Below are 13,446 nucleotides of genomic sequence, written 5' to 3'. Positions count from 1 at the left end.
ATCGTGTTTGATGTGCCCATTTTTAAGTTTTATTTGACTTGGGTCTTTTTAGTGAATACTCTCACAGGTTAAAAGAAACAGCCGCTTCAGAAGAGTCCCTTTTGAAAATAGTAGTTCACAAAATAATTTCAGTTCACAAAAATTGCTCATTATAAACGTTAGCAGACAAAAAGTGCTTTGTGCAAAATCAGTATACACAGTGCTGTTTATATACAGTCATTTTAGGGAATAATGTGAAATGCATACAGTAGGGATGTAACAATAACCAAAACATTGTGATATCGTATCGTCAAAGTTCTCACAATATATCGAATTACAAGTCTCTTTGCTTAAATTAAGAGTTATGGTGCAGCAACAGCTAAAAAAAGACAGAGAGAACTACATAGTCCATGATCCTTCATTTCAGTGTAGACTAAAAGAAGAAATAACAGTTCTAAGCACTTTTAAGTCTTAATTCTTTGGATTAAGTCTTGTCAAGGCATTTTAAGAGGAAAAAGTTGCATATTAACAGTTTTGTTTGCCTCCACAAAATATCGTAATAAATATGGTATCGTGAGATGTATAGCGTGAAAATATTGTACTGAGAGATTTGGATATTGCTACATCCCTAATCGTGAGACTCCCCATCATATCATGAGCTTTCCTACGACATTGCAATAAATATCGTACTGTGAAGTTCATACCTGGATATTGAGACTTGGATATCGTGACACTCCTAGCATCCAGCTGTTGAAAAGTTCCCAAAATCTGTTTTCCTAGAGATTTTTTTTTCCATCTGCTTTCCCTAAAATGACTGTAATGTGCCCTTGGACAAGATACTTAACCCACAATTTCAGAGAGTTGAAAGAAGTCCGTTATCTGATATTAGAAAACGTAGCAGGCGCATACATGTCTTACAAAGCAGCTTCCGTGTGTATATACACCGGGGAAGGTTCTAACTATAGAAGGACATACATGGATTTAAACTCATTCAGCGAACTCTTTATACAAGGTCATAGATAGCATATAGATATTTAACTGTTAACAGAAATGCAAAATATGTCACTGAGAGATTGCTTGTAATAGCAGAAAAGATTGTTTACTGGAGTCTCTTCTCTCAAGTATATAAATAGTTGCAGTCTGTAAATGAAAGAGCTAGTTGCCGTGGAAATATATTAAAACAAGTACATTTATTAATTTACTCAAACAATTCCATCTCAGTTTTTGTAATTCACAGTAATTTATATAAGTTCAAATAGCAAAGATACAAAATTATAACAAAATTCACACTTTCACCCCACCGCACCCCGAGTGTATTTGAACATTCATGTAGTAGTGTGTGTGTATATGTTCATGAAGGGCCTTGAAGGTGGAAAATCTCTATATAAAAATGTGACTATTTACCCTTTATCACCGAGTATGTATGAGTAACTGACTCATGACTATTCAAACTTGACTTTTTATCTAACATTTCTAACTTTTTTGCAATCCTACAGTTAAACACACAGTATGAAACTTTTCAGCCAAAGAGAAGGCTAAAGTGCGTTTTTGTCATTTTGGTTGTTTTTACGGCACAGAAAAACATGTGCCCTACCTAACACTTATTTGGCCTGGAGGAGGGAAAGTGTAAGGAGAATGTTTTGAAGCGTGGTTTTAACTTTCTTTTTCCATTCAATCATGCACCTCCACCTCCAGAAAGTTAGATACTGGGCATTTAATACATCATAAAGCGTAAGAGTAATGAGTTTATATGACAAATTATTACACCAAATTATGAGCAATCATCAATCTTAGTTTTCCTAAAAAAGAAATTAATTTGATCAGTGGGAGCCCTAGTGACATATGGCTATAATAATAATATGCTTGTGCTGTTTTTAAAAATGGAATTCCTGCTGGTGCTCTGTTGAACATTTGGGCGGAGTGAATGACTAATGTTCCCGTATAATGAGCGCAGGGCTTGGTTTAATTTCCCAGTATAGTCCGACGCATAGAAAAACACCTAAGCACACCCCAATGTATATGCACATAATCGGGCGTAATTGAATTATTAGGCGAGGGTGAGTAAACACAGCACCTACCGCGCGTCGTTCGAGGAAGGCTTCTGGGAGGGTGGGACTGTTTCCTCAAAACACAATTCTACTCAATGCTATGGCACCCGACACGCCACCCTTGGGAGACACGACGGTGCCAAATTGCCCCGCGCAGTTCAGCTTTAATTGGGGGTAAAATCAGGTGGCAGAGTGAGCGCGTATGTGGTCTCGCCCCGGCAGATTTCAAATATAATTAATACTTCATCACGCAGCCTTGAAAGGAGCCCACACTTCTCTGAGGTAAACAACCTTGAAGGCTTCTTGTACTTCTTGGCTGCTGTACAGAAGAGGGAGGGCAAGTTAAGAGGTGGGAGTGTATCGAGCAATTGGATTTACGAAAAAATAATAAGATTTTAACTGCACGAGTACTTCTAGCTATATATTCAATGGTGTTATGAAATGACACATGCAGTTGTTTACAGCCAGAATAAGAAGGCCATATACTTTTATGTTTGTAGTTCACATTACACATTATACAGTATGCTGGATATCCAAATTGAGTGTAATATTTTATAGACATGGAGCTGTACCTCATATAAGACTTGGTGGGAAGTCCATCATCTGCTTATCTCCATAGATTCTATTGCTTTTCCTGTAATGTCCACTGCATATGATTAATCATAATCCATCATATTTATATAGTGCTCAAAGACGTTTTACAGTGCATTATTCATTCACTCCACACTCAGTGGTGGTAAGCTACTATTCTAGCCGCAGCTGGGGCAGACTGACAGAAGCGAGGCTGCCAATCTGTGCGCTCGGGCCCTCTAAGACTCACACACCACATTCATACTAGATAAAGTGGGTGAAGTGCCTTGCCTAAGGACACAATCATGTTTTTGCCACTAGCGCAACACGGCAGCATCTGGTATTCCCAGCGATCTCTCATCCAAGTACAAACCAGGCGTGGCCTTGCTTAGCTTCCGAGATCTGACAAGACCAGGCATTCTTAGTGTCATCTCTCTGCAGATCTGACCCGTAACATTGGCCTGGATGTTCTGCCTGCCCTCTGCTATACAGTAGGTCCTTGTACACTGATCCACTGCTGTATGTTCTTCCTGGCCAAATTGCAATTTTGATCATACCTCTGTGTAAGCAAAGACTTTATTTATGTATTTATTTATTTATTCTTAACATGAGTATTGGTAATTCATTACTACTTTTTGACAAGTATCACTAAGCTTATATACTACATGAACCTGACTGAGTTGATGATAGAGAGTAGAGTTGTTTTAATAGTTACCCACCGCTAGCCCTAGTTTCTTCTCATCTATCCCAGCGCTGAGTGGCAGACTGAGCTGGAGAGGAGAAAATGATGCTCAGTGGGACACCCACAGGAACAGCTTGAAATTGAAATGAGGACAGACCCACCCACTACCGCCCATTTCCTCTGCTATTCTCCCATCGCTCCATTTGTTTGTACTGAGAGGATCTCATTCAATATTTCTCATCAAAGATTATGTGACAAGATTGATTGGAGAGTCAGACAAGTTGGATAATATCTTGCTCTACTCATCATCATTATTGGTTCTGTTCGTATTATTCTGCCACAGACTGCTTTCACACTTCCACACACAGCGCATAAAACTGGGACTAAATTCAGGTCTAAACCAGGATTAGATGAGAATGATTAAACTAGGACCTTTTTATATGTACAAGGTCCATCGCCCAATCATTTATCAAACATTGCCATATATCAACCTTTTATAAGCCTATGAAATGTTGAAAAAGGTAAATTGTCACATTTATATAGCGCTTTTTTTCCTTCAAGGCACTCAACGCTTCACTCACTGGTTCATACACTAGTGTAGGCAGACAAAAAAAGGAGGCAAGGTGGGTTAAGTGTCTTGCCCCAGGACACAATGACACAGTTTATCTGTGGTAGCTGGAATGGCACCACCACCCTGTGGGTCAGTGGGTCTACCAACAATGTTTATGTCGAGAGCGGGATTTAACCACTGACCTTTTGGATCAGAGGATGAGCTACTGCTGATAAGATAAGAGTACCACACTGGGAAAATTGCAGTGTTGGAATGCAACATTTAAGAACAACAGGAGCATAGAAATGTGCAATAAATAAACATGACTATTAAAAAATAAGACTCAGTGTTGTGATGTAGGCTTGGCACTATACACCCATGCGTGCCGCCAAGACAGCAAACTGGGAAAGATTGGTCGGCAGTTAAAAAATAATAATAATAAAATAATCAGTTTACGTATATAAAGGGCCATAGAAATAGTTTAAATAGGATGGGTTGCAGGACAAATATAGAAGCACATTCTGGACTGTCTCGACAGAGCAACATCTAATGCATTGTATACACTGTGTACATATTTATAAGGATTAATTTTATAACTGAACTACAATGCTCTGGGTCAATCTAAAATGTTAATAAACCTGAATATTTAAGAAGGTTAAAGTGAAGTTTTGGCTTTGGAAAATCTATGTGTGCACAATTATTATGCAACTAAATGAAAAATTTACATTTTCCATTTTCACTCAGAGTAGCAAACACCTCAAAATTTACAAATAAACGTTTCTGGCATTAAAGAAAGTGACCAATATAACCACCCTTCTTCTCAGTAATGGCCATAAAGCTTCCATTCATGGAGTGTGTCAGTTTCTCCATCTGTTGACAATCAACTTTTTGTGAAGCAGCAACCACAGCCTCCCAGGCAGTGTTCAGAGAGGTGGACTGTTTTCTTTTACCATCTCCCATTTAAGAAGGGCCCACAAGTTCTCAATAAGGTTTAGGTCAGGTGAGGAAGGGGACCACTGGCATTATTTTTTCATCTTTAAGGCCTGTACTGGTTAGCCATGCAGTGGAGTACTTCGAGCATTGTCCTGCAGAAAAATGACGGCCCTCTTGAAAGATGCAGATTTTTTCCTGTACCAGTGCTTGAAGAAAGTGTCTTCAACCCGAAAAGGTCCAACAAGCTCATCTTTAATAATACCAGCCCATACCAGTACCCCACCTCCACCTTGCTGGTGTCTGAGTCGAAGTGGAGCTCTGTGCTCACATTATCCAGCCACAAGCCCATCCATCTGGTCCGTCAAGAGTCACTCTCATCTCATCAGTCCATAAAACCTTTGACAAATCGGTCAGATATTTCTTGGCCCAGTGGTGGTCGGGTTTCAGCCTTCCTGACCTTGGCCGTGTCTCTTAGCATTGAACTCTTAGGCCACACCCTCTCTCCTTAGACAAACACACATCACTGAATATGCTTAAATCCAATAAGTATGCAAGTTTATACAGCTTCGAGTTATAGAATATGCATTTTTATTTTATTGTAGCAGCCTATGCCATGAAAATCTACTTTTTGGTTCAGTATTGTGGCAACACTACTTCTGCCCTCATTCATCCACAATGTTCTTATCCATTGTCCAATATGTGTAAAACATGTTTTTCTCTGCTCTGGGGTCTCATTTTTACATCTGCTGCTTGGCCAGGCACCACAACATGATCAAACGCTGGAAAAATTAGTTTTGTGTGTGCTGTTTTGTCATTCTCCCACTGTTTACCAACCTCCGGGGAGCTGAGCCGTCTTATTGGCCCGGGGACCAAATTGGCTCATCGATCGAGTCTTTTTACCCACCAACTCGAATATTTCTTCTTTGTTCTCGCCCCCATTAGTCTTAAAGGCCAAGAGTTGCACTTGGATCAGTTTGGCCAGTCACAAGAAAAATCCCTCTGAACCGCAGTGGGAGTTACTCTGTTTTAGCGATGCTGGACATTTGTGCTTTTCACACTTCAGTCACTGTTGCAAACAATAAGGAAGGCTACAAACAGTGGTGAAATTAAACTTGCACAACAGAAAACAACAAGGGAACAGGAAAAAAAAAAAGTCGCAAACTAGTTCTAAGTAAGTTTTGATGCTATTTTTATACATGCACCAACAGTGATGAGAGGGATAGTTTGAGATATTGTTCAAAAAGTTCAAAAATTGCAAAGGGAGAAAAAAGACATAAAGGTACACTATGAAACTTTTTAGTTGGGGAGTCTGTCACCTTCTTGTTTCTATGGATATGTCATTGCCCTGCTTTGAATGTTCCACAATATGACATTAAACAGATCTTCATTTGCAGATGGATTTATTACTCAAAAATACCTAGACAGACATTCTGACTGTGAATGGGTTTCCTCTCCACAGATCTGACCTGTACCTTGGCCCTGTTTGGTCTCCATGATGATAGAAAGGTTTAATGCCATACTGTGAACATTTCAGACAAAGCAATAACATCTCCAGAAAAGTTACACAATGGGCCTTTAAACAAACTTTACTGATACACAAGGGAAATTATTTGGACACAGAAGCTCACACATGACAATATATTATAATAACAAAGAGCAGATTATATAAAATAATCTAAATAAATTCTAAAAAAAAAAAAAAAAAAAAAAAAAGAATAAAAATTTATAAATAGCAAGTGACTGGTGTTAAAAATAAGGTAAAGAAAAATAATATAGTAATTCTCTATGTCAAAAATAATTTGCAAACAATTTTGTGTCTCATTTGGGAACTATGGGGACTTTCATTGTTTCTTTTTTTTTTTTTTTTTGACATAAATCTGTTTATATACAGCTGGTCAAAATACTATATGTCAGACAAATAATGAGACTAACTAAACATAATAACAAATAACATGATTGGTGGGAAGGATGAGGTAGGATTTGATGATGAGAGATGAGAGGGCAGTGGTAGAAATCAGCTTTGTATAAATCCTAGGGATGTAACAATAACCGAAATATCGTGATATCCTATTGTCAAAAGTCTCACAATAATATCGTGGGCTGTCACAATATATCGAATCGCCAGTTCCTTTGCTTAAATTCATGTTTTTATAGTAGCAACAGCTTATAAACATAAAGAACTACATATCCCATGATTCATTTCAGTGCAGACAACATGAAGAGATGTGTTTTTTACTTGAATTCTTGGGATTATGACGGTAATAATTCACACCAAAATCTTGTCAAGGTATTTTAAAAGCAAAAACGTGTCCCCTCTACAATTATATTAGCTTCTTTAAAATATCGCAATAAATATCATATTGTGATAATATCGTACCGTGAGATTTGGATACTGTTACGTCCCCAATAAATCTTAAATCCTAAATCCTTAATCCCCCATCAACTCCAGCTAGATAAACTTGATCAAGATTCCGGCTCAAGACCTGGAGAGGAGTCCTTGGGCCATTAACTGCTGTTGCTTGTTCCTTTTGGGAATCAATGGCTGACTATACGCGATGGTGGTCCTCCTTCTTGCGTGAGGAGAGCGGGCTCGTGTACTACGTGACTGCTATGACCAATCAGACTGAAAGTTGGCTACAGGGAAGCTACGGCAAGATAAAGAATAAAGTGTTGAAATGTTTATAGACAACTGAATGATTTAAACTGAGAAAATGTGAATCTGAAAATAGGCAATAGTTGCTACAAAGTCTGACCTTTAAGCTGCAGTACCAGTGAACTATCTATCCAGAAGTCCTTATACTTTAGTTGAAGATGGTGTACGTGGTTTTATATAGTGACTAGTTTTAATATCTGATATCTAATCAGAAATTTTAACTTAACAGGTCTGACAGAACCCCATTTGCATACCTGTCCATATAAAACTCTAGCCCAGCAGGGATTGCAATATAATCTGTGTATCATACGTTCACTCGTTTTTCAGTTTTCGGTGTATTTGGTGTTTAAATGACTAATTGAAAAAACAGATAACGGCCGTTTCCTGTTTCTGTGACTTAAACTGCGATGCTGGACTTTTGCACCGCATATGGACTGAACCGGGACTGAACCAGGACTAAAACAAGACTGAACCAGGACTAAACCAGGACTGAGTGTCAGGACGGACCTGGAGGTGCCCCCGCATACACTGTCGGGTGATCAAGACTGTGACCAGGACCAGACTGGGACCAGACTGGGGCTGATACCGGGACTGAGACCAGGACCAGGACTGAGACTGGGATTGAGACTGGGATTGAGACCAGGACTGAGACCGGGACTTAGACCGGGACTGAGACCAGGGCCAGACCGGGACTAAGAGCGGGGCCAGACCGGGACTGAGACCAGGACTGAGACCGGGGCCAGACCGGGACTGAGACTGGTTTAGTCCTGGTTTAGTCGTGGTGTAGACCTGGTTTAGTCCTGGTTCAGTCCTAGTTCAGTCTTGGTTTAGACCTGGTTTAGTCCTGGTTCAGTCCTGGTTCAATCCTGGTTTAGTCCTGGTTCAGTCTGTATGCAGCGCAAAAATCCGGCATCGCAGTTTAAGTCACGAAAATGGGAAACGGCCATTATCTGTTTTTTCCATTATTCATTTAAACACAAAATTGAAAACTGAAAAAACAAATCATTATGAGTTTATTTTCATTTTGGTTTTGGAGACAAATGTTGTTTTTTGTTTTCTTATTGTTGTTTTTACTTTGAAAAATGAACGAACAAATGATACACAGATTCAATATAGTCATATATATATATATATATACTGTACATGTAATCTCATCACTGGACTCATTTTTGTCCATTTGTTTATTTTCTTTACAGATCTTCCAGGGCCTTCTATGTGTGTTGTACAACCTTGGCGATGGAGACTACAACCTAACTCTCCCCGTGTATCGGCTGGACAACGGCGAATGGCACGAGGTCTTCTTGGATCGCCATGACAATGAGATGACGTTACGCCTAGATGGAGGTGGCGGTCAGCGGGAGATCACAGGGTCACGTGGGCGGAGTCGAGAAATCATTATTGACCCCAACATGATCATGCTTGGAAATACTGTTCCTTCGGGAGTTAACAAGAGCTTTCAAGGTAGGTTTATACCGATTTAACAGAGCTACACTGAAATTAACCTTTTCAGATTTTTACAACATTCACAGCTGCTCTCCACTGCTTAAAGGTCATTTTTAATGTTCACGACATCAGGTGTTAAGGAAATATTTTCTTGCCAAATCCAAATCTCATTGGAGCTCTCTGCAGTTCACCACACTTTGCATTGTTAAGTTTGTTGGCATGGGATCAGCTGGGTAACAGTAAAAAATGAAGGGCAACAAGTTCTTATAACAAAAAGTACATGTGCAGATGGGATGGCACAAATCAACTGGTGCCAAAAACCTTGAAAGGGACCATAGAGTATTGAAAAGCAGGTGATCTTATATTTACTAGTAGTTTTGTGCTTGGCCGGCCAAGCTGGTAAGAAAGCTTTCAGAAATATTAGTGTAGATATGATAGTAATCTGTGCATATTTGGGTAATCCGTGCATATTTGGCTGTATTTGAGCATAAAATAAATATTCACCAACTCTTGAATGAGTCCAGTTGTATATAAATGTATTGTGTGTATTTTATCCATCAGAATACGAATTGAAAAGTTACAACATCAAGAATTGCAAATGAAAATGTATGTTTATGCTTTCTTCAGTCCGTATACTAATTCACAAATGCAACTCTAGTGTCAAAAATATGTCATCACTTCACAGGCATTTTTTATGGAGCAGAAGAAACATCAATTGAGAGGCCGGACTTTTGCACTGCATAGGGACTGAACCAGGATTAAACCAAATTTAAACCAGGACTGAACCAGGACTAAGCTTGGACTTGAGAGAGGCATCTCTATCAATGTTTCTTCTGCTCAATAAATAATGCCTGTGAAGTGATGACATATTTTTGACAGTAAAGTAGCGTCTGTGAAGTCATATTCGTAATTCATAATCATAAATTTTAATTTTGTGATTGTGATTCTTGATGTTGTAACTTTTCAATTTGTATTCTGATAAAATACACACAACACATTTTATGTACAACAGGACTGATACGAGAGTTTACGAATATTTGTTTTATGCTCAACTACAGCCAAATATGTACCGATTTCTACCCTAAGCACATTCATATTTCTGAAAGCTTTCTTACTCCATATCCAGTACTTTCGAAAGTTGTGTAGTCCAGGGTTCCAGTCGGTGTAATTGACAAGCAGAATGGTCGGTCAGAGAAAAACATATCGTCTGTTTTTTTTCATGAGGCTGATACCAGTTGTTTAAAATTCAGAGAAAGTGATTGCCGTTAAGCTCTAAAGATATTTTTAGACCAATATGTAGGCCTGATTTTGATTATTTTCCACAAATTATGTTATTTAAATTTACTATAAACTCACCCACAGCACCACAAACCTAGAAGAAAGCTGTGTAATCACATTTTGTGCAGTTATCTCTTGTCATTCTAGTGTTCAAATTAATGACCAAGAGTTAAAGTGCAAAAACATGCAAATACTTGTCTATCTTTACTGCTTTTGTCAAAATAAAGTTCAAAAAAAAAAAAAAAGGTCTGTACCAAAATAAGAGGACAGAGAACAGAAACACAGCACAGACAACTGGTCCATATAATCCCGCATTCATCCGGGAGTGGACCAAGGTAGAAAAGGTTTCAAGCTCCTCCCTTTGGGCAAGACTAATTTTAGCTCAGGAGAGTATAAACTCTAGCTGCTCCAACCATTTCCATCTGATTTAAGAAGACTTTCGAATGGAAGTCGAAATGTCTTGATTTTAAAAACCTTGACAACCTTTGAAACCTTTTCTGCCAGCACGGACATCTGTGGAATACATTTGGGAAGCACCAAAGTGAAAGGCTTCATTTCATTCTGAACAATATGAAGATATTTGAGAGGATATCACAGCGCTAATGTCTATGTATTCTACTGAAGCATGTGGTTCAATTAAGCGGTAATTGGATAGTTGGATAATTGGATGTATTCAAGGGGGCTGGTTCACAAGGCCAAGTATCTTATCATTTTTGCCTCAGATTAAGCAATGGTAAATTTGTTCAGACAGTTTACAAAAGAACAACTGAAAATTCCTAGTGCCAATATTACATAACAGTAAAGAAAACAAATGGTATGTGATGTTGTTGTTGATTAAAGCATTGACATATGGCTTGTGAAAACAGAAAGCACTTAGATCCAACATAAACCTCTAAAGGGAAGATTGTGTATCAGAACAACTTTTTTCAGTCGGTACTTTGCTAATTTGTTTACAACACAGAGATGTTCACTAAAAACCTGCATTATATGACAGATGGCTAGGCATTATTTTAAGTACATACACAGAAATATAAACACACAGTGGCTGCATAACTGGCTAATGTTTTTCATGAACAAACGTATAGTACAGTGTGTGAATCCATGCACAGAAGATACTCTGCGTGATTTCACATACTATACGGGTCATCAAACTAAGGCCTGCGGGCTGACTCCGGCCCTCCATGCCCCTCTGCCTCCCACTAGAGCCCTGCAAGGCCTGTGGGACCTGAGGCCCACAGGACAGAAAACAGTGCGGTGCAGGACACATTTTGAAAGCTCACTAAACTGCAGTCATGCAAATTAAATATGAGTGTAAAGTAAAATATACAAATAATTAATGTAAGTATATCATGCATAATTTGTGCTGGATAGTTTATTTGACATTAATAAAAATATTTTAAGCAGTAGTCTGTCTCACCAGTCCCGTATGCCGCGCTGTCATTCCCCTGTTGTGTACGCCGTGGCAGACAGTCCCCCCCGTCCTGTACACTGCGCAGACCATCCCATACGCCACGCGGACAGTCCCCCCCATCCCATACATCGTGCTGGCTGCACCACTAAATCAGGAATAAACCAGGTCTAAAACCAGGACTAAAACATGACTAAAACAGGATTTAGCCAGGACTCAACCATGCCACCGAACCGCCCACCGCGCCTCCTCCTGTACGCAGCCCAATTCCTTTCGCTTCTCTGTGTTTGATAGAGCTTAAGAAAGCAAAGGTTCCCATCCTGCAGGACTTGTGGGCGCGAGCGGGACAAAATATCACAGAAGCAGGCAGGAGTGGGACTGAAAATTACAATTCTTTGCTGGAGCGGGCGGGACAGGGACTGCACAGTTTGGGTGCGGGCGGGACCAAGCAGGAGTGGGCGGGAGCAGGAGCAGGACCTCTACTGGTCCTATGAGGCAATCCTCAAAAGTTGTCATGGCCTATTTTTTAAATAATAACATGTCTGCATCTTGTATTTTGTTGATTTTTTTCAATTAAAAAAATATATTTATATGAAGTATTTATAATTATATGACGTATTTACATTTGCCTCTGAATTTGCCGCTGAATTTTCGTCACCTGACAAGCTCGAGATCAAACAGTGTTAGTCAACGCACGCGCAGAGTTCTGTAGTGCGGTTAAGGACAGCAAAACGGCTTGTGTTAAAGTACGAAAACTTGACAGAGAGTGCAGAGTTTTCAAAGAACAGTGGGTGACCGATTATTTTTGTGTTCACTGTAAAGACCGTGCCATTTGTCTGATATGTAAAGAAAGTGTGGCGGTTTTCAAAGAATATAATCTGCGTCGTCAGGGTCACACCATACTGTTATACGGCTGACCTGACCCCGGCTCCCATCATAGTCAGGAGTGATATTATGGCCCCCAGAGAAAAAAGTTTGGTGACCCCTGGTGTATGTGAACAGTTGCCAGAAAATCATATGCTTTGGCAGGGCACACAAACTCTACACAAAAAGACGCCACTCGTCCCAAGAACTGATACTTTTCATGTAGGTAATGTTAACTGGAGGCACTGCCCTGTCTGTAGCTCTTTTACACAAGTTAGACTTTAATCAGAGTTTTGTTTTAACCAGTTTTAATCTTTCTGACCAGAATGAACAGAGTTAAGTGGTGAGTTAACAATCAAAAGTTAGCATTAATAAACTGTTTGTCATTAAATCACTTTTTTTTCTAATACCAAACACCTAAATGGGACCATGATTTGATTGCATTCTTCTGAAACTGTTATTTAAACCAATTTTGTATTTGTTATTAAATTCTCAGACATCTAAAAACTCACGCGGCGTTTCCTAATGTGTTTCCATGGTGAAAAAGCAACAATAGACCCTGCAACCTTCTTGCTGTGAGGAAGGAATACTAAGTAACTCGGTCACCAGCACTGAATCCAATGAAATCATTTTTCCTAGATAAAAAAGTATACGCCTTCCTGAGCAATTTTCAAATATGTTGTTCTTCATCAACTGGTCTTCCTCTTTTGAAATTTCAGCTACATTAAACATTACAGTTTGACAACATTTGAATTGCTCCACAAAGAGTGTTGTTTGTAGGCTAACATTTTCTAACATGAATTGGAAAACGCTTATGACATGCTGCTATATAAATCTTACAGAATACTCCTTTCAAATCCAAACTGACAGATCACACAGTAGCATAATGGCAAAATACCAGTGATAAACCTTTGCCAAACACCCTCAAATTCAACTTTTTTTTTCTTCGACTAACCCCCAAAAAATAATAGAAGGATGAATTTGATGTGTTAAAGTCATACAGCGAGACAGCTTAACAAGTCCGTCCTGAAAGGTGCT

The 13,446-nt window shown here is 39.2% G+C and overlaps 1 protein-coding gene across 1 annotated transcript in view; it reads left to right on the top strand.

The window, feature by feature from the left end:
- The window catches only part of si:ch211-186j3.6 (neural-cadherin), a 545,061-nt gene that overhangs the window by 456,180 nt on the left and 75,435 nt on the right, over window positions 1-13,446 (top strand). Inside the window, 1 exon segment of the mRNA XM_055154596.1 lies at window positions 8,612-8,876. Within this exon segment, the coding sequence (XP_055010571.1) occupies window positions 8,612-8,876 (265 nt within the window).

Source organism: Boleophthalmus pectinirostris, unplaced genomic scaffold (genome assembly GCF_026225935.1).
Source record: "Boleophthalmus pectinirostris isolate CB_2022bp ecotype Guang Dong unplaced genomic scaffold, ASM2622593v1 HiC_scaffold_19, whole genome shotgun sequence".
Lineage (NCBI taxonomy): Eukaryota > Metazoa > Chordata > Actinopteri > Gobiiformes > Gobiidae > Boleophthalmus > Boleophthalmus pectinirostris.
The sequence above is the reverse complement of the archived record's forward strand: the minus strand, read 5'-3'. Positions and strand labels throughout refer to the sequence as shown.